Source organism: Mirounga angustirostris, unplaced genomic scaffold (assembly GCF_029215605.1).
Source record: "Mirounga angustirostris isolate CCGP_5_RB_7025 unplaced genomic scaffold, mMirAng1.0.hap1 SCAF_15, whole genome shotgun sequence".
Classification (NCBI taxonomy): Eukaryota; Metazoa; Chordata; class Mammalia; order Carnivora; family Phocidae; genus Mirounga; species Mirounga angustirostris.
Genome location: NW_026991723.1, coordinates 89,764,590 through 89,787,156, shown reverse-complemented (window position 1 = coordinate 89,787,156; position 22,567 = coordinate 89,764,590). Strand labels below are relative to the sequence as shown.

At 39.5% G+C, this 22,567-nt stretch overlaps 1 protein-coding gene across 8 annotated transcripts in view; it reads left to right on the top strand.

The window, feature by feature from the left end:
• The window catches only part of SETX (senataxin), an 87,422-nt gene that overhangs the window by 33,699 nt on the left and 31,156 nt on the right, over nucleotides 1-22,567 (top strand). For all 8 annotated transcript variants that reach the window (XR_010407728.1, XR_010407729.1, XM_045883409.3 and 5 more), the window contains 2 exons: nucleotides 11,978-12,077; nucleotides 21,474-21,647. Coding sequence is in view for 6 of the 8 variants with exons in the window: in XM_045883409.3 (XP_045739365.1) it covers nucleotides 11,978-12,077; nucleotides 21,474-21,647 (274 nt within the window). In the remaining 2 variants the exon portion in view is untranslated. The remainder of the gene's footprint in view (nucleotides 1-11,977; nucleotides 12,078-21,473; nucleotides 21,648-22,567) is intronic.

Here is a 22,567-nt window from a genome sequence, read left to right as displayed (position 1 = left end):
AATCTCTCATTTTTATTTGAAATTTTCTGTCTCTTTTTTTAACCATACAGCTTAAACAACATTGTTTTCGCATTTCTTGTTTCTTCAGGCCAACAGTTATTAGTGGTGGTATTAAGATGCCTTGATTACTTCTAATTTTTATTCTAATGAGCCACAGGCTATAGCATCAACCCTCATCGAGGCTCATCACTCTCATTCTGATGTAATTTGACTTCATAATGTTTGTCAATAGAATGCTATAGTGGGTGTAGACTCTATTTACAAAAATTTGGTTGGTCTCTTATTTAGGACATAAAGCATATCTAGTTAATACACCTTACTGCAGGTGAAATGTAATGACATGTAAATTATCCTTTGGTGCAAAAGACAAATGGGAGCAAATTCAACTTCTGGCAATATGAGTCTTTTATATACTGATGTGCCTGATAAAAGATATATTTATTTTTTAATCCTTGCATTTAACACATAAAAGTATTAGATAAATGTGTGCCATTTTGGCAGGTTCCCCTTTTTTAAATGGGCCATTGTGGCGAATGCTCTTTTATCTTTTTTTTTTTAATAATTTTATTTATGTGAGAGAGTGAGAGCGCGAGCAGGATGAGGGGCAGAGGGAGAAGCAGACTCCCCGCTGAGCAGGGAGCCTGATGTGGAGCTTGATCCCAGGACCCTGAGATCATGATCTGAGCCGAAGGCAGACGCTTCACCAACTGAGCCATCCAGGTGCCCCTGCTCTTTAATCTTAACATTTATATTTGCTGTCCTTGTCTGCAGTCCTCTCCTGTCACCATCTCATTTTAGGTTGTATGGACAGGGAGTAGGTAGGAAGTAAGTGCTCTTCTTGGGTACTAACTTTGATTATCAGTACCTAAATCCCCTGCAGGGAAATTCCTTCATTTCTTTAGCTAATCTCAGATTGTAATTTGTTCTGCGAAGGAAGCAAAACAGGCTGATAAGATAAGTGATGGGAAGCTGCTCTTGAGACCTGGCTGGGAGCCAGAAGAAGAGCATTTTGTGCAGGGTAGAGGGGAGTGTCAGGAACATGATGCTTTGAGATAGGAACTAACTGCGCATGTATGAGCAGAGAGATTAGGCTGGTGTGTCTGGAGTGAAGGAACTGAGGGGGAAAGGGAAATGTAATAAGACTGGAGAAATAGTCAAGAGCCAGGTGGTGTACGGCCCTGGAAACTGTGGGTTGGGTTTCATCCTCAGTTTAGTGAGAAAGTGTTGGAAGATGTTTAGTTGGTTGGTGTTAGGCTGGGGAGTAGTAATATGCAGTAGATTGCAATTTTTTACATATCATTCTTGGTTGCTCCATGGAGAATAATCTGGAAAGGCAAGTATAGATGCAATAGATGTGTCAAGGGGCCGTTGCAGTAGCCTGGGAGAAAGATGATGGTAATTTAATTTGGGTGGCAGCTCTGGAAGTAAAAGTGAATGCACTGTGGGTAAGTTTTGGAGATGTATTGATGGAATGGATGTGGGAATTAAGGGGAAGAGAGGATGATTCTGAGGCTTTTGGCTTAAGCATCTGGTTAGGCGGTGATGCTGTTTACTGGGCATCACATGAGTTTGGGCTAATGGCAGTCTCTTCTGGAAGTGACATCACAGAAGCCAGAGAGGTATAGTTGAATGTGTCAGACGAATATATATTGTGAGAAAGCCTTGGGACAGTAGGACGTGATTTGGGTCTCAGGGTGGAAAGGAAATGACAGACCAGATTAGAAGAACTGCTACAGATGGAAATTAGAGTGGATTTTTTTAGTTTGCCCTTTTTCCTTCCTCTCATCGCCCTGGGCTAGAACACTGCTCTGATGTTACCGTGTAGTACAGGGCAGAAAAGATGCAGCTAGCTCATGTCAGCCAAAAGTAGTTAGGCAGCATTAGGGTGGTTCTGTAGCCCAGCCCATGTGAGGCATGGCTCACAGTTAGTCTTTGAATTCCTTGGTTCTTGAGAGTTCTTGTCCCTAGGGCTAGGTTATTATAACCAAGGGAGTTAGAGTTTGAAAAACATAAGTGCTGGGGTAGATTTGCAGATTATAATACTTCATGCTCATTTCCTGAGGTATGTCTCTCCCCTCCCCCCCCCCCATTACTCCCTACCCCATTCATTAGCAGAGGCACAAAAGCTAGAGTGGTGCTAGGATTTAGCCCCTTGTGTCTCTCCCACCCCCACCCCCACCCACCACCCATACCTTTCCAGCTGATATGCCTAGAATCTGTGGGGAGTATGAATTCAAGAAGGGGAGATGAATCTCCTTGGAGTGTAGTCACTATAAGAGAAAAGTAGCAACCTGGAAAATATAGAAGGATAAAGCAAAAGTAGTGGAGCAGACAGAAGAAGATTTAGCCTGTTAAATATTTTCAGAGATAGAGGAGAGAACATGAAGCATGAAGCAGGAGGGAGAAACCATAACAACACACAGAAGATAGTGTGGATGAAAGAGAGAATAGTTGAAATCAAGAACTCACTAAGTGGCACAAATATTAAATATACACAACCTGAGGAATCAGGAAAGGATGGAAGTGGGAAATAGAAAAGGCACAAGGTTGGGCACAAGTATTATTCTATGTGTAATAAGGATCTCAGGAGGGAAAAAATGAGCTAGGGTGATAAAACTGAAAATTTCCCAGAAATAGGGAAGGATTTAAGAGTTTGGGTTGAAAGGGTTCTTAGTGTGCCAAGGGAATATAACTAAGCACATGTACACCTTCTTAACAGTTGCAGCAAGACCTTTAGAACGTACTAAAGAGGCAGGTTCCAGTAGTAATACTGTCTGCCAGAGGTTCACATAAAAAGAGCCAGAAAAGTTTATGATGAAAGGATGGAAAAGAGTAACAGAATAACATGACCAAAAGAGAGCAGAATTGCAGTTTTATTATCAAACAAAATTGAATGTGAAAATAATTCAGAAACACAAAGACAGTAGATACTCATAAAAGGAACAGTGACCCAAGAACATACAGTCGACTGTGAGCATGCATGGATGCAATAGTGTAATCTCAAAATAGAGAAAGCAGCAGTTGACAGAGCGGTTGTTGTGGATGATGACAGGCACTACAGCTAATATTCCGTAATACAGTTCATGAAGGCGAGGAAAACAGCAGTGAATAATTGGAAGAGTCATAATTCTGATCATTTGCAGATGGTATCACTATCTACATAGAAACCCCAATAGAATCAGTAGTTGGGTACAAGATTGATGTGCCAAAAAAAAAAAAAAGTTCTTTTATAGCTGTAAAACTAACTAGAATATATAAAAGAAGTATCAGTTATAACAAAACCCAAACTGCAAACGTGTTAAGAGTTAGCCTAACAGCAAATGCATCAGGTATTTATGGAGAATAATTAAGAGACTTAACTCTGTTTTAAAGGCCATTAAGGAGGAGTGAATAAATGAAGAAAGGTGCCATATTCATGGATGAGACAATTTAACATTGTAAAAATGTGACTTCTTTCTGAATCTATACATTTGATGTAGTTTGAGTTAAAATTCCAGCAGGATTTTTTTCAAAAGATTTTTATTTATTTATTAGAGACAGACCGACCACAAGCCAGGGGGAGGGACAGAAGGAGTGGGAGAAACAGACTCCCCACTGAGCAGTGAGCCCAACTGGGGGCTCGATCCTAGGATCCCGGGATCATGACCTGAGGTGAAGGCAGATGCTTAACCGACTGAGCCACCCAGGTGCCCCTCAGCAGGATTTTTTGGAAGAGCTTTATAAGCATTTTAAAATTTGTGTGGAAGAATAACATACTTTATAATAGTCATTTTGAAAAAGAGTCAGCGTAATGGGGAGAGGGGACACTCGTTCAATATAAAGACATATTTCGAAGCATAGAAATAGATAAGAGGGGCACGGGGAAAGGGCAGACAACTCACTGAAATGGAACAAAGACCCTTTGGCTCCTGAGACCTAACTCTTCCCTGCATGTATGACAACCTAGGGTAAGACTGATAGGCCACCACAGGTCAGCAGGGAAAGGAGAGACTGTTCGATAGTAGGGGGAAAATTGGCCTACTCCAGCAGAGAAAAATTAGCCTACATTACTATCTTACAGCACATTATCTTCAATTAACACATATATTTGAAAGGTAGAATTACATAAGATAGAATAAACAATATCAGAAAACACATGTCAATTTAGGTGACTAAAGTCCTAAAAACCCAAGAAGCATTAACCCTAAAATGAAAAATTTGGATTTTACTCTGTAATAGTTAAGAATTTTTCAGTGAAGGACCCCATATTCGTAGTTAACAGATAGGAAGAAGAGTTAAAATATTCCAGAAGTGACAAGAGACAACTAGGATATACAAAGAGCTTTTGTAAACCAACAAAAATACAGGGAAATCAATAGGAGATGGACAAAAAATAAAACTAGCAGTCCACCGAAGGAAGACTAAATGGTGAATAACTATATGAAGTGCTGCTCAAACAAAGAAAAGGACATTAAAATAACAGAGTGGTGAGCCAAAGTTTGTGATCGCTCTGACTGCTTAGTCTCACACTGGTGTGTACTAACCAGAGCACACACTTGTCCATCCACGGGGATCTGTGCGTCTCAGGATGTTATTTACAGGATTGTTTATGGAATTAGAACCAGTTAGGATGGATGAATGAAGTAACAACAGTTCCAACTGCAATCAGTAGCAACAGACTCTTAAGTATTGATTGAAAAAAAGTAAGCGGATTTATACCACAGTGTCCTTTGGGTATACACGCACTGCACTGGATTTTTTTAGTGATAACTAGTACCAGAAACAGGGTGGGTGTGGAAGGTGGAAGTTGTGGGAGTGGGCATCTGGGGTAAAAGGAAAAATCGAATAAGAGAGGCCTTGCATAGACTGTTGATGGGAGTAGATCTTGAATTCTGATTTACTGTTTACCTGAAATCAAAAGCAAGGAGGCAAAAAGAGAGCAAGGAAAGTAATCTTTGAAAGTGGGGTATGCTACCTGGATGAGAAATTTTGGTGGAGTGGTTAGGACAGAAGCCAGGTATAAAAGATGTGAATAGCAGGACTGTTTTGAAAAAAGAAGGGGAGCAGAAAAATATGGGCAGTAGTTGGATGGTGATTTGGGAGTTAAAGAAGGATTCGTTTTGTTTGCTAGTGGTGCTTTTTTCCCCCTTTCATTAAGAAACCTTATAAAGCAGTTTCAGATTCACAGCAAAATTGAGGACAAAGCACAAAGTTCCTCTATTACCCCCTTGTCTCCACATGGTTTGGGTGGGTTTTTTTGTTTTCCAAGAGGTAAGTCAAGGTGTATGCTGATGGGAAGGGGCAATGGGCAGGAAGAAATTGATGTTAAGAAAATGGGTAACTTCAGAAATTTGAGTCTTAAGGAGGACAAGAGGGATTCAGAACAAAAGTCAGTGGGTTTCGCCTTTGACTTTGTGAAGAAAGGGAAGATAGGACATATGAGTGGCAGTTGCTCTGTAGGTTTTGTATTTGGTTCTGTCTTGTTGTAAGGCAAGAGCAACATTGGTTACTGGGAACCACCCTTGTAAAAACTCCTTTTCCACAGTGAAATAGCTGTTATTTTAATAATGTAGTTTTTTTAAATCAAGAGAATTATCTTAACTGTCCCATTATAATCAAAGAAAATGTATATAGTGGTAATATTTTTGTCAAAATGTAATAGAATATTTGATCTGAAAAATTATCAAATTTTTAGAAACATACAGTTTTGTAGAATAATCCCATTCTCTATTGGGAAAAAAGAAGACTGGTATATCCTCTGACGACAGGGCCTGACTGGACATGTCCCCCTCCTCCCAGTGTAAAGAACAGGAACATGGTATGTTTTTGTAGTTACAGTGCATTGTACGATATTACAGCATTTCCACTGTCCTGTAATAATTTGAAGAGCCAATGAATGTTAGTTTCTGTTCAGTGCATTGTAAATGTTCTACTCAGGGAGCTTATTTTCTAACTACATGCATGATTATTTGTTCTCTGAACCTAGGTGATTTCTTTGATGGACCACAAACATTCACTTATTTGTACATTTAACTGTTATTTCATTTAGTGTGAAAATATTAGCACATGCCATTCATGATGTTTAAACTTTCCAAGTCCAAAAAGGTTATGAAACAGATAAAAATGTAACTTCATCAAATGTACAAACCAGTGAATATATAGTATATATTGAGTATATTCATTAGTACTTTTTGAATTTCTCTGTGATCTCTCAATAAGTTTGGCCTATAATAGGAGGCCACTATAGCTTGACGATCAGAGATCCTCTTTAGTTCTGGTTCCTAAGGTTGCTTTAGAAATTAATATAAGTCCAAATAATTTCAAACTAAAAGTCTGTCCTCTCTCCAGGATGGGAACTATCTGGGACCTTCTGGGCACTCTCAGGCAGATACCCTGGTCTCTATCTAAGATAAGCAGGTTTGAGATTTTATTGATCGGTCCTTTTCTTTCTCACTCTTTGTTGTACCTACTAGGATGCAATTTAATAGCTTTATTGAAGTAGAATTTATATACTCTGAAATTCACCCTTTTAAAGTATGCAGATGAATTTTTAGTAAATTTACAGAGTTTTATAACCATCACCATAATCCAGTTTTTAGACATTTCCAGTAGCACTAAAACTAGCCCTTGAGCCCATTTTCAGTCACTCCCCATTCTGCAGCCAGCCTCAGGCAGACACGAATCTACCTTCTGACTCTGCAGACTTGCTGTTTCTGGATATATCCTATAAATAGAATGATAAAATATTTGGTCTTTTGCATCTGGTTCCTTTTACTTAGCATGATATTGAGGGTCATCCATGTTGTTCATGGCTTTTTATTCTCAGATAATATTTCATTGTATGGTTAATGCTGTATTTGTTTTTCCAGTCACAGTTGATGAACATTTGGGTTGTTTCCAGGTTTTGGCAATCTTGAATGAGGTTATGAACATAGTATGCATCTTTGAAGGTGATTCTTCAGACCTGCCACATTGTGGGGCACTCTGGACATGGAAGTGGGTGATACAAACTGATTGTAGCTGTGTTGGACCAGAGTCTGACCTCATTAGCAAATAATTCTCATGCTCCACTCCATAAATGCTGGGGAGTCTTGGTTGGTTAACCCTCGTGATGTGTAATTCTTTTTATACATTGTTGGATTCCATTTGCTAATGTTTTGGTGGGGCTTTTTACTTTTATGTTGGAGATACTGAGCTATAGTTTTCTTTTCCTGTAATGTCTGTCTGGTTTTAGTATTAGGGTAGTGTTGGCCTCATAGAATGAGTTAGGAAGTACTCTTCTGCTTCTGTATTCTGGAAGAAATCATAGAGAATTGGTATAATTTCTTCCTCAAAAATTTGGTAGAATTCACCAGTGAATTCAGCTGGCCTGGGTGTTTTGTTTCAGAAGGTTCCTTTTGTTTACTGATTGAATTTCTTTAATAGATGTTGGCCTATTCATGTTATCTATTTCTTGTGTGAATTTTGGCGATTATTTCTTTCTAGGAATAGGTCCATTTTACCTAGGTTATCAAATCTGTGGTCATAGGGTTGTTCATAACCTTTGTTATCTTTTTCATGTCTGTGGGATCTATAGTGATGTCTCCTCTTTCATTTCTGATACTAGAAATCTGTGTCTTTTTTTTCTTAGGCTTCATGAGCTAGAGGCTCATCAATTTTATGATCTTTTCAAAGACCCAGCTTTTGGTTTCATTGATTTTTCTTACTGATTCCTGTTTTCAATTTCATTGATTTCTGCTCTTTTATTATTTTTCTTTTTATGCTTGCTTTAGATTTAATTTGCTCTTCTTTTCTAGTTTCCTAAGGTGGAAGCTTAGATTACTGATTTTAGATCTTTCTTCTTTTTATGCATTCAGTGTGGATAAACTTCCCTCTAAGCACTGCATTTGCTACATCTCACACATTTTCAGAAGTTGTATTTTTCATTTTCAGTTAGTTCAGTATATTTTTTAAATTTCTCTTGAGATTTCTCCTTTGGCAATGTGTTTAATCTCCAGATATGTTGGGCTTTTCCTGTTATAGTCTGGAACAGACAGTGTATGATTTCTGTCCTTTGAATTTGTTAAGGTGTGGTTTATGGCCTCAGATGTGGTCTGTTTCGCCATGTGAGCTTGAAAAGAATGTGTGATCTGCTACTGTTATGGAGTAGTCTATAGATGTCATTTATATCTGGTTGGTTGATGGTGCTTTTGAGTTCAGCTGTGTCTTTCCTAATTTTCTGCCTGTTAGATCTGTCCATTTCTGATAGAGGAGTGTTAAAATATTAGATTAATTTATTTTTTTCTTGCAGTTCCATCAGTTTTTGCCTCACTTATTTTGATTCTCTGTTGTTAGGCACATATATATGAAGGCTTATTGTGTCATCTTAGAGTATTGACCCATGTATCTTGGAGTAGTGATTTATTTGTCCCTCAGTGATACCCCTCTTCATCCCTGGTAACTTTCCTTGCCTTGAGGTCTGCTCTGTTGGAAATTAATATAGCTACTACCTCTTTCTTTCCCTCCTTCCCACCCTGCCTTTCTGTCTCTCTCTCTCTCTCTCTTTCTTTCTTTTTTAAATTGTTCCTTCTATTGTTTGTTAGAAAATGTAGATGATAAGTTTTTTTTTTAAATCCTGTCTGCCCAGTTACTAGCTGTATTGCTTTGGGCATGTCATTTGAATATTCTTAGTTTCTTCAACTGGAAATGGCATCTACTAGCAGGTGCACGGGTGTCAAGAAATACATGTAAATTGCCTTGTGTGATACTGTTTCCTTTCTTCCTATTAGTGTTAGCATGGTTATCTTTCTCCATCCCTTTACTTTTTTTTTTTTTTTTTTTAAAGATTGATTGATTTGAGAGAGAGTCCGGGGCGGGGTGGGGGAGGGGCAGAGGGAGAGAGTCTTAAGCACACTCTGTGCTGAGCCTGACGTGGGGCTCGATCTCACAACCCCGAGGTCACGACCTGAGCTGAAACCAAGAGTCAGATGCTTAACTTACTGTGCCACCCAGGTCCCCCTCCATCCCTTTACTTTAATCCTTAATGTGTCTTTACATTTAAAGTTTCTTGTAGACAGCATATAGTTGGGTCTTATTTTCTGATTCACTCTGACGATCTTTTATTTGGTGTATTTAGATCATTGACATTTGAGGTGACTATTGATATAAGTGGATTAATTTCTACTGTATTTGTTACAGTTTTCTATTTGTTGCCCTTGTTCTTTGTTCCTATTTTTGTCTTCCATGCTTTTTCTGCCATTGTGGGTTTTTTGTTTTTTTTTTTTTCTTTTTTAAGAGAGAGAGCACGCACATGAGCAGGGGTGGGAAGGGGCAGAGGGGGAGAGAGAGAATCTTAAGCAGGTGCCATGCCCAGCCCAAAGCAGGGCTCAGTCACAATCCTGAGATCATCACCTGAGCCAAAATCAAGAGTCAGGCACTTAACCAACTGAGCCACCCACATGCCTCTCTGCCATTGTAGTTTTAACTGAGCATTTTATATGATTCCATTTTCTCTTTCTCCTTAGCATATCAATTATTCTTTTCTTTTTTTTAGTGGTTGTCCTAGAGCTTACAGTACATATTTACAACTAATTTTAGTCCACTTTCAGATAACACTTCATGGGTACTATGAGTACATCATAATAACAAAATATTACTAATTCTTCCCTCCCATCCCTTGTATCATTATTGGTGTTCGTTTCACTTATGTATAAACATAGACATGTATATATATATATATATATATATATATATACATATATATATATATATATATATACACACACACACATAAACATACATGAATGAGTATATCATTGCTATTATTTTGAATAAACTATTAGATCAGTTAAGAAAAAGAAACATAAAGGTTTTAATTTTACATTCACTTACTCATTTTCTGATGCTCTTTGTTTCTGTAGATCCGGATTTCTGACCAATATGATTTTCCTTCTCTCTTAAGATCTTTTTCAGCATTTCTTGCAAGATAGATTTAATGGTGACAAATACCATCAATTTTTCTTTGAGAAAGCCTTTATTTCTCCTTCACTTTGGAGAATTGTAGGGTTCAGAATTTTAGGTTGGTGGGTTTTTTTCTCTTAACGTTTAAATATTTCACTCCACTTTCTTCCTGCTTGCATGGTTTCTGAGAAGTTAGGTGTAATTCTTATCTTTTCTCCTCTGTAGGTAAGATGTTTTTCTCCACTGACTTTTTTCACAACTTTTTTATCTTCGCTATTTCAGATTTCTGAAGTATGGATATGATATGCCTGTGTATAGTTTTTGGCATTTATTCTGCTTGATGTCCTCTGAGCTTCCTGGATCTGTGACTTGGTGTCAGACATTAATTTGGGGAAACTCTCAGGCATGATTGCTTCAAATCTTGCTTCTGTTTTGCTCCTGCTCCCAGTTGTCCCATTGCATGTGTGTTGGGTCTTTGGCACTTGGCCCACAGTTCTTGGATATTCTGTTCTTTTCCCCCAGTCTTTGTTCTCCTTGCCTTTCAGCTTTGGTAGTTTCTGTTGCCAGATCCTCAAGCTCAGCAGTTCTTTCCTCAGCCATGTCCAGTCTACTGATGAACCCACCAGAGCATCATCCTTCATTTCTGCCAGTGTTTCTGATCTCTAGCATTTCTTTTTGATTCTTAGAATTTACATTATCATCTAATTTTTTTTTAAATAGAGTGAGGGAGAGGGAGAGAGAGAATCTTAAGCAAGCTCCATGGCCAGCGAGGAGCCCAAGGCAGGACTTGATCTCACAACCATGAGATCATGACCTGAGCCAAAATCAAGAGTTGGATGCTTAATCAACTGAGCCACCCAGGCGCCCCCATTATCATCTCTTGTGTGCTCTGTTTTTTCCATTAAATTCTTAGTGTATTAATTATAGTTTTTAAAAAATTTCCTGGTCAGGAGGTGCCTGGGTGGCTCAGTTGTTAAGCGTCTACCTTCCGCTCAGGTCATGATCCCAGGGTCCTGGGATCGAGCCCCGCGTCGGGCTTCCTGCTCAGCAGGAAGCCTGCTTCTCCCTCTCCCACTTTCCCCTGCTTGTGTTCCCTCTCTTGCTGTCTCTCTTTCTGTCAAATAAATAAAATCTTAAAAAAAAAAAAAAATACACAAAATTCCTGTTCTGGTAATTCCAACATTCCTGCCATATCTGCCTCTGATTCTGATGCTTATTCAGTCTCTTCAGACTGTTTTTGGCCTTTGAGTATGCCTTATAATTTTTGTTGTAAGGTGGACATGATGTAGGTGAAAGGAACAGCCAGCAGTAAGTAGGCTTTTAGTAATATGATGGTAAGTTGTGGAGGAGGGGGATTGTTCTGTAATCCTGTGGTAGTTTCTCAGTCTTTTGGTGAGGTTTGGCCCCTAGACTGTGAACCGTACATGTTTCTCAGTTCCCTCCACCTCCTTAGGTGGGACAGGATGGCCAGAATGGGCTCAGTTGGTTATTTCTTTTCCCTCAAATAGTTTAACTCTGCTAATATAGGAATTTCTCCAAGATCAAGCCTTGTTACGATGAGAATGTTCTGATATATTTCAAAATGGTTTCTTTCCTCCTCCTTGTGCTAGAAGCACGAAGGGATTTTCTCCAGTACTCGCTGTGAGGGCCTAGAACGGCTCCTTAGAGGTAGAACTCAACAAAGTGGAGGGGTGCCCCCTTATGACTGTGTCCCCCTAGAGTTATTGTCACTCAGAGCTGTCCACATGAGCCTCAAGCAGCTCATCAGTCCCAGTTCAGGGTTTCCTCTCCTGGCACTGAGCTTTGTGCTCCTGTCACTTCTGGTTATGGGAAGGGTTGTTGATTTTTCAGCTTGCTTTTTACTCATTAGGATGAAGTGGTGACTTCTAAGTTTATGTCAAACTGGAAACCAGAAGTCACAAGTTAATTTTTCATGTTCTGCCACTTGAGGTTTTAGGTTCCAGACTTTACTTGTTGCTTGTTTTGGGAAATTTTGCTGTTTAGAATTGGCTTTCCAGAATGTTTTTGCTTTCTTAATACACTTTTTTGCTGTATATAGGTGGCACAGGAGTGGATCAGCTCTCCAAACAAAGAGAAATTCTATCAGTTGCATTTACGAAAATTTCCTGCTGATTATAAAAAATACTGGGAGTTTGTGGGTAAGTTCTTTCTTCTGTAATTTGGAATATATAATAATTGGAAATTTCTGTTTGAGGAAAGCTTATCATCATTTGACTTTTCTGGGACATAGGTTTCCTAAGCTGAATTTGTAACTTCTTACAAGGAATGTTTAAAGTTTTTTTTTTTTTAAAGATTTTATTTATTTGACAGAGAGAGATACAGCGAGAGAGGGAACACAAGCAGTGGGAGTGGGAGAGGGAGAAGCAGGCTTCCCGCGGAGCAGGGAGCCCGATGCGGGGCTCGATCCCAGGACCCTGGGATCATGACCCGAGCCGAAGGCAGACGCTTAACGACTGGGCCACCCAGGCGCCGCAAGGAATGTTTAAAGTCTTTTAATGAGAACAGTTACTGGGACAGTTATGAATATAAAATTCATGGTTGTAACCATTCTATAATTAGAATACCACAGGCCAAAGTGGAAGCTGGGCATGGAAGAGAGGGTGAGTGAAGGGAGCTTGACAAGATTGGTTGGGGGAAGGTATCCCAAAATCATAGTGTTTATAGATTCTGAGTAAATGTTGCTGCTGTCTGTCTTCTCATTTCATCATTGGTCTGAAACACATACCACACTTATGCATTAGTTATAAATCAACCAAACATTCAGAACTCTTTAATAAAAATAAAAAGTATAAATCCTCTTTTGCCTCCCCCCCCACCCTCTGTCCATCCTACTCCATAGATTCAATTAAGATAAAAAGCATGTGTATGTATATTTTTGGGGAAAGGTACTATATGTTCATTGTAGGGCACCGAAATAATAATAGCCAACAGAAAGAAATACCACCAATTCCGATCATTCCAAGATAGTCCTATGAAAATACTAGTATATATCTTACTGCGAGACTGCTCACCTGTGTGAGTTGGGTACATGTGAATGTAGTAGGGTCATTCAACTATGTAGTGACATTTTTCATTCATTCAGCAAACACTGACTTTATAGTGCCTGATAGGGTCTGATTCTAGATGCCGGGTATATAGCTGTGAAGAAACATAAGATTCCTGCCTTCATGAAATTTGTATTTTACTTAATTTTATTTAATATACTGTAAATGTTTTTTCAGAGTTACTAAATAACAGTATATTTCTTTTTTCTTTTTTTAAATAATTTATTTGAGAGAGAAAGAATGAGACAGAGCATGAGAAGGGGGAGGGTCAGAGGGAGAAGCAGACTCCCCGCCGAGCAGGGAGCCTGATGCGGGACTCGATCCCAGGACTCCAGGATCATGACCCGAGCCGAAGGCAATCGCTTAACCAACTGAGCCACCCAGGCGCCCAATAACAGTATATTTAATATTTATAGTTATTCCATTGTAAATATATTCCACAGATCTACTTAACCAGTCGTGTCTAGTTAGACATGTACATCGTTTATAGTTTTTAACTGTTGCAAACACTCAGTGTAAACTTTGCTAGGTCAAACAGCATGTGTATTTTTAGACTTGTTCCATATTGCCTCTGCCTACCAAAAGGAATATCAGTTTCACTTCTAACATGAAGATATAAGAATGTACATCTCCCTCATTTGCTAGCTTCAATTTTGTTTTCCAGTTTTATGTATGTAAAGTGTATCTCATCTGAGGTTGTAGCTTTGTTCCCAAATCTTTTCTGATAATGAATATTCTTTTTTTTTTTTTAAAGATTTTATTTATTTGAGAGAGAGAATGAGATAGAGCACGAGAGGGGAGAGGCTCAGAGGGAGAAGCAGACTCCCTGCCGAGCAGGGAGCCCGATGCGGGACTCGATCCCGGGACTCCAGGATCATGACCTGAGCTGAAGGCAGTCGCTTAACCAACTGAGCCACCCAGGCGCCCGATAATGAGTATTCTTAGTGAGGTTCCAGAATGTGGGGATAATGGTTCATGCCCTTTGCCCCTCCTCCTCCTTCTTCCTTTTTCTTTTTCTTTCTTTTTTTTTTTTTTTTTAAAGATTTTATTTATTTATTTGAGAGAGAATGAGAGAGAGCACATGAGAGGGGGGAGGGGCAGAGGGAGAAGCAGACTCCCTGCCGAGCAGGGAGCCCGATGCGGGACTCGATCCAGGGACTCCAGGATCATGACCTGAGCCGAAGGCAGTCGCTTAACCAACTGAGCCACCCAGGCGCCCTCTTTTTTTTTTTTTTTAAGATTTTATTTATTTTGAGAGAGAGCACAAGAGCAAGGGGAAGGGCAGAGGGAGAGGAAGAGGGAGAGAAGCAGACTCCCCTCTCTGCAGGGCTCCATCCCATGACCCTGAGATCAGGACCTGATCACTCAACCAACTGAGCCACCCAGGCGCCCCCCCCCCCCCCCGCCCCCATTAGGGACATTGTTTTCTTCTTAATGTGTGTGCTTTGTTGTAAATTGCTTTTGGCAGTTTGTTACTCAGTTTCACATGCAGGTTTTGAGGCACAGACAATTTCTACAGATGTTCAAAACTATTATACTTATTTCTTTATGGTTCTGACTTTGGTCTTTTTTTGTTTTTAAGATTTTTAGAATTTATTTTTGTGAGAGAGAAAGAGAGGAGAGCAGGAGAGCGCACCTGAGCATGAGGGGTGGGGGGCTGGGGCAGAGGGAGAAGCAGGCTCCCCATTGAGCAGGGAACCCGATGCGGGCTTGATCCTAGGGTCCTGGGATTGAGCCCCACATCGGGCTCCCTGCTCCTTGGGAAGCCTGCTTCTCCCTCTCCCACTCACCCTGCTTGTGTTCCCTCTCTGTCTCTCTCGCTGTCTCTCTCTCTGTCTGTCAAATAAATAAATAAAATCTTTAGGGAAAAAAAAGTAGATACTTTCATAATTTCTTGTAGTTTTATATTTCTTTTAGATATTTAAATCACAAATTTATCTGGCATTAACTTGATCATATGTTGGAATTACATAGTATTTACTCTTTATCTGGCTTCTTTCATTTAACATGTATGAAAAATTCATCAATTTTGTGTGTCATCATTATAGTAGTATTTCCTTATGTGAACATGTCCTGATTTAACTGTGTGATTTTTGTTTTGTTTTTATGATTTTACTGTTGACATTTTTATTTTCAGTAGTTTTGGCCTGTGTGTCGGGTCCCAAGGTTCAGTGATTCACTAGGACAGCTTATAGGAATTAACATATACTCATACTCATGGTTGTGACTGTTAAGAGGCTACAAAGCAGAATCAGCAAGGGGGGAGAAGCACATGGGGTGAAGTGTGGACGACACCAGGAGCAAGCCTGAGTCCTCTCCCAGTAGAGTTACATGCAGTGTACTTAAGTTCCCAGTAAGGAATTGTCACAGTGCACGGCATGCAGAATGTTACCTACTAGGGAAGCGTGTTAAGAGATTCAGTGCCCCAAACACCCTCTGCCTAGCCTAAACTCCTGACTTCCAGAAGTAAAGCAGGTGTTTGGTATAGACCATATTTTTGCAAATGGTTTAGGCACAGCGAGTCTGATGAGTCAGCAAATGATAATCCCGAGATCCAGGATCCCACATGCCAAAGGCCACCCTTGTAAGCAGACCTTTCTAAAGATAGCAGCCTCTGGCGTGCTCTGTTAAATCTGACACAGAATTTCATGAACAGTGCCACCCTGACGTTCCTGTGTTGGTGAGAGGGCATTTTTGTTGAGTCCTATCCAGAGGAGGATTATGGAGTCTCTGGGTATGTGTATGTTCAAGCTGACTAGGTAATGCGCAGCCTGTTGTTCAGCATTAAACTCCACCAACAGTGTACGAGAAGTCACATTGTTCCCGGTCTCCACCAACACATTTGTATTGATTGTCATGTTAGTTTTAGCCATTATGCCATGTTTGTCTTGCTGGCCTTTTGTGGTTTTATTTTGTCATATCCTTGTTATCAGTGAAGTTGAGCACCTTTTTATATATTTAGTAGATGGTTCAGTAATCTCTTTTGGGAAGTGCCTATTCAAAGTTACTGTTAATTTTCTGTTACCTTTTTCTTATTGATTTGTAGGAGTTCCTTATATAATCTGGATACATGCCATTCTCTCAGTTTGGCTTACATTTTGACTCTCACTGATGTCTTTAAAAAGCTTTATTTTATTAAGAATTTCTTATTTTTATTATTTATTTATTTAAGTACTCTACACCCAACATGGGGCTCAGACCCACGACCCCAAGATCAAGAGTTGCATGCTTCCCTGCCAAGCCAGCCAGGCACCCCTAGAACTTATTTTTAACATAGCAAATGCATCTTTTTTTTTTTTTTTACTAACAACCCTGAGGTCAAGACCTAAGCTGAGATCTGTAGTTGGACACTAAACCGACTGAGCCCACCCAGGCGCCCCTATTTTTTTTTTTTTTTATGGTTGGTGTTCTATGCCTCATTTAGGAAACCTTTTCCTGCTGCAGCTCATAAATATATTAACATCTGGAACAAGTGTCAGCAAACTATGGCTTGCAGATCTACCCCATATCCTGTTTTTTGTACTACCTTAGAGTAAGGTTTTTACAATTTTTTAAAAAAATATTTATTTATTTGACAGAGAGACAGCAAGAGAGGGAACACAGACAGGGGGAGTAGGAGAGGGAGAAACAGGCTTCCCGCTGAGCAGGGAGCATCGGGCTCGATCCCAGGACCCTGGGATCATGACCTGAGCTGAAGGCAGACGCTTAATGACTGAGCCACTCAGGTGCCCCAGGTTTTTACATTTTTGAAGAATTTTTTTTAAGACTTTATTTGAGAGAGAGAGCATGCACAAGTGGGGGGAGGGGCAGAGGGAGAGAGAGAAGCAGACTCCCTGTCAAGCAGGGAGCCCGATTCGGGGCTCTATCCCAGGACCCTGGGACCATGACCTGAGCTGGAGGCAGATGCTTTAACCGACTGAGCCACCCAGGTGCCCCAAAGAACTTTGAAAAAAAGATGATGAATAAACAACAGACCCTATGTGTGGCTTGCAGAAAAAAAGTTTGGCTCTTCACAGAAAAAGTTTGTAGCCCCTTTTCTAGACAGTTCATTGTTTTGTCAACCTGGAATTTATTTTTATTTTATTTATTTATTTCTTTTTTGTGGTTTTTTGGTTTGTTTTTTTAAAGATTTTATTTATTTATTTGACAGAGACACAGCGAGAGAGGGAACACAAGCAGGGGGAGTGGGAGAGGGAGAAGCAGGCTTCCCGCCGAGCAGGGAGCCCGATGCGGGACTCCATCCTAGGACCCTGGGATCATGACCCAAGCCGAAGGCAGACGCTTAACGACTGAGCCACCCAGGCACCCTGGAATTTATTTTTATGCATGAATGGGATGTATAGGGGTCATGTTTCATTTTTTTTTTCTGAATGGAATTGTGGTTATCCCAGTATCATTTATTGAAAAGACCACCCTCTTCATGCTGCACAGTGCCATATTTGCCATAAATCTAGTGTCCATTTAACTCATGGATTTTTTTTCTGGACTCATTTCTTTATTGGGTCATTTGCCTACCCTTGTGCCCACATCACATTGTCTAATTACTTAGTCCAGCTTTATAATGAGTTTTAGTAATGACTGAACAACAGTTCCTCCTACCTTGTTTGCCTTAAGAGTGCCTTAGCTATTCTTGTCTGCTTGAGTTCCCGTATAAATTTTAGAGGAAAAAATGGGGAAATTGGGCAAGAATTGACATCTTTTTTTTTTGAGAATTGACATCTTTCTGATAATTTTCTAATTCATGAATAAGAAATACATCCAGTTATTTTGGTTTATTTTCAGTGATGTTTTAGTGTTTACGATGGAGAGGTTTTGCAGATTATCTTTGGTTTGATTTTTGCGGAGGTGGGGTGTCATTTGTAATTCAGTGAATATCTAAAAGATACAGACCTAAAATTTTATAATAAGATTACATTTTATTGCTAAAATATTAAGTTATTCCTTAATATCAGATAGCTAGTCAGTGTTCAAATTTTCAATTTCATCCTAAATAACAGTTTTTTTCAGCGAGTTTGAAATAAGGTCCAAATTAGGTGCACACATTGACACTAGTTGAAAGGTTTTTTTTAACTATAATTTTCTCATTCTGTTTTTTTTCCCCCTTGTAATTTGTTTGTTGAAAAAGTTGAGTTGTTGATCCTTTAGAATTATTGTCTATACTTGTTGATTGTGTCCCCCTGGTGTTTGTTGGTACGTTTTCCTGTCCTCTGTATTTCCTGTAAATTGATAGTTGTATCTAGAGGCATGATCTGATTCAAGTTTGATTTATTATTTTTAGCAAAACTATTTCATAGATGGTGTTATGTTCCTTTATCAGGAAGTACATGATCTCTAATTTCTCTTTTAGTAATATTTACAGCTGTGGATGCTTAATGCCTAGATTAATTTATTAAAGGTACAAAATGGTGATATTTTTACTCGATCATTTCTTCATTTATTAGCTGGAATAGTTCTATAAAGAAATTTCTCTATATTATTTGGTTACTCTCTGGTGTACTTTATAAAGAAATGTAGAAAAGTACTTGACTCTTGACCAGTTTTTAAAATAATGAGCTAATTCACCGCAGGCACTGGTGTTGACCGATGTGCTTTTTTTTTTTTAAAATTTCATAAATGCATGGACTTATATATACTTGTGTTTCTATCCATTATCATTTAAGCCCTTTAGGTAGGACCCTACAAGTCTTTGAGAGCTGACTTGCTATCTGATATGACCAATATTATCTATATTCTTTTATCCCGTATCTGAACTTGCAATTTTATAAGTAGCTTAGCATCCTGTAGAAGAAAATGGTTATTTCAAGAACAAAATGATTACAATATAATAATACACTGTATGTATGAACAAGTAATACATGTAAGCATAAGAATACAGAAAGGTTGAAAAAACAGAGGATTGGAGAAAGACACTCACGTAAACCCTACTAAAAGAAGATGTGGGGGCGCCTGGGTGGCTCAGTTGGTTAAGCGACTGCCTTCGGCTCGGGTCATGATCCTGGAGTCCCGGGATCGAGTCCCGCATCGGGCTCCCTGCTCAGCAGGGAGTCTGCTTCTCCCTCTGACCCTCCTCTCTCTCATGCTGTCTCTCATTCTCTCTCTCTCAAATAAATAAAATCTTAAAAAAAAAAAATTTTTTTAAAATAAATAAATAAATAAAAGAAGATGTGTTTAGGGTGCCTGGGTGGCTCAGTCAGTTGAGCATCCTACTCTTGATGTCGGCTCAGGTTGTGACGTCATGGTTGTGGGGTCTAGCCCTATTTCGGGTTCCGCGCTCAGCAGGTAGTCACTCACACACATGTGCATGCGCTTTTTCTCTCTCTCTCTCAAATCTTAAAAAAAAAAAAAAAAGACATGTTTAGCTCTGTTAATATCAGACTAAATAGACTGTAAGACAAAAAAACTTACATACAAAGGGAATCATAAGTTTAGTTCAGAGGAGATGACAATTCTCAATGTATATATGCCTAATAAAATATATAAAGAAAAAACTGAGGGGCGCCTGGGTGGCTCAGTCAGTTAAGCATCTGCCTTCAGCTCAGATCATGGGATTCAGCCCCTCTTTGGGCTCTCAGTTTAGCAGGGAGCCTGCTTCTCCCTCTCCCTCTACTGTTTCCCTGCCTGTGCTCTCTGGCTGTCTCTCTCTGTCAAATAAATAAATAAAATCTTTAAAAGAAAAAAAACCTGATAGAACTAGAGTATACTTTTTACACATATATGAGACTTTGAACTATTAAATTACCAAAGGTGAATTTTAAAAAGCACACCATAAAGTGAAACACAACAGAAGTAAATGAACCTAATTATATATTACATGTATTAGCTTTTGTTTTGGTTGAATACTTTTACTTTTTTTCTCATTTTAAAATTTCTTTTTACTTTTTCTTGTTAGTTTGGAAATTATCTCTCAATGTATACATCTTTTGCTGTTTTAGAACAGTTAGGTTAAAACTTAAAACATGCACCCTTGATTTATCAAAATCTATAGTTTTAGTAGCTCTTTTAAGTGTTTCCATAGATGAGGTAAAACCTTTTAAACTGTGTGAGACATAATCTGTAGCCCCCAGTGACAGTCCTCAGTTGTTTACTGATGGTACCGCTTTGTGTTTTTCTTCTCTCCTTGTGCCCTGCTTATCCCTGGTGCGTGTTGGTCAGTATCTTTGCAGTGTTATTTATAAAAATAATTTGAGGCCTAGGATGATACTATCTTCCTCCACAGAGGATTTTCCTTTGCTTCTGCCAGGCTTCTTGGGGGCACCTGCGATGTGGGATCATCTTAATCTGGTTTAAGGGATTGGCTTTTCTGGAGCACCCAGCTGTTTGGAAGCTGGGCTGTAGCCCACGTCAAGGCGGGTTTGCTTCTGCTTCATCCTTGGGTGTAGTCCTGAGTCCTTCGTAGTCCCAACCTGAAGCATATAGGGCTACCAGGGTCCCCACTCTGGACAGGCCCTGGACTCCAGTTTTTGTCTTTTTAGTCCAATAAGGCCATCCCAGGTCTGGCCTGACCTCTTGGCTGCCACTCCAAGCATAGTTGAGATGTTTCTAGGGGAAATACTGGGCTGACTCCATTGGATTTCCACATTCTTCTGGATCTCAACACAGTAACTCTTCACTGTTATAATTGCTCTGATGCCTTCACATAGATATTTCTTACCTGCCACATTTTATTTATTTTTTAAAAAAGATTTTATTTATTTTGAGAGAGAGAGAGAGTGTGCGAACTTGCTTAAGCAGGGGGGAGGGGCAGAGAGGAGAGGGAGAAGCGGACTCCACACTGAACAAGGGAGCCTGGTGTGGGGCTCTATCCCAGGACCCCGAGATCATGACCTGAGTGGAAGTCAGAAGCTTAACCGACTGAGCCACCCAGGCACTCCTAACCTGCTACATTTTAAAATCTTGTTTGGATTTAGTGGTTCTGTCTGTCTAATCCCAGTGCCTCGTATTTTAGTTCATTATATTGTTACTGGATCTGGTGGTTGGTGTGCTCAACTTTTCTGTTGTTGTGCTTGCTCTGTTTTCCCAGCCCCAGTAGTTTACAACTAGTCTTTCCCCCTTGTTTGAAATGCCACCAGTAATCGCTTCTCGGCCTTTGGCTAAGATAAAGTGTGAAATGCCACCAGTAGGCTCAAAATTCTTATATGTCCTTGGATCTGTTTTGGGGTTTTCTCCTGGGATTTTGAAACCGAGGAACAAAAGAGAAAATTTTTTGGTTAAAAACTAAAATAAGTTTTAAGGAAAGGAAGTTTACTAGCTACTTTTGAATATTACGATTTTATTTTGGCTTTTTAGCCATTGCGAAGAATACATTTTATAATACTGTATAATCCGTATTTGAGAATGTTGACTGGCTTATTAGAGTATTATTTTGAAGTATATTACAAAGTCTAGTGCTGTATACTTGCTTGAACTTAGTATAAGTGTTAATATCCTTTAAGTTAATCTCATTTAAAATAATTCTGTTAGAATCAATGCCAACTTCTTATTGTTTCATAGTTCATCTTGAGGAATGTGAACTAGCTAAACAGCTTCATCCAAAGGAAAATGATTTGGTGTTTTTGGTTCCTGAAAGACAAAATGGAGAGAAGAAAGATACAGAGAGACATCGCATGCAGGATCTCCGTGAATATCATTGCGGTTATATTCATAAGTTTCGCCGCACTTCAGTCAGTAAGTAGATAATGAGACTGTAAAGAGAAATCTGTCAGATATAAGCTCATCTTTTAATTTCCCTCTGAGTTGTGCTTTACCGGCCACATACTTGTTAAACATATTTGAGATGTGTATTTGCCAGGTTGGTTACTTGCCATCCAGAGTCCTTTTTTTAATTTTTCTAGACTCATCTGGGAAAAGCCCAGTACTTACTGCTCTAGATTTATGATTTAAAAGCTTTCTTTTGTAATGTCCTCTCTTTCTGATACATTTCTTCATCTGTCATTGTGTTTGTTATTAAACAGACAATTTGCAAACCATCTGTTTTTTGTATCTTAAAATCACAACCTTGGTGTTACGGCTAAGTATCAATGAGAAGACCAAACATATAAGTCATTGTGAGGCAACTCGAAGGTTCTGCTGTTTCCCTTGCCCCCATCCCTTGTGTCGTAGGGACCCGTCTCTTGGAAGTAGTATCGCAGAAGTAACGTCCGCTTGGATGTAATCAGTACCTGCTCTGTGCCAGGCCACGTGCCTTGTCCTTCCTGTGCTCGTTTATCATCTTCCTCAAAGCCTTGCAAAGCAGTAAGATCTATGTATTCCCTGCTCACTAGGAAATGAAGGCTCAGGGATATTCAGTACCCCTCCCAAGGTCATTCTCAGTATTAAGTGGTAGGCCCAGAATTGAAACCTACATTTGTTTGACTGCAGGGTTGCCCACATTCTTCATTGTATGCTGAGCAGCCTTTTTAACATTGCTGCTTTCTTAGCCTCAGCTATGTGACAAGAACATGAGTTCATTATTCCTTCGCCTTTTTGCATCCAGTCTTAAAAACAAAGCTCCTTGGAGTTGAGCATCATGCACTGAAACTGGTGTGCTGTATTTCTATCATAAGTGTGGTCCAGCCCAGTTCTTCCTGTAGAGTGCATTTAGGGGC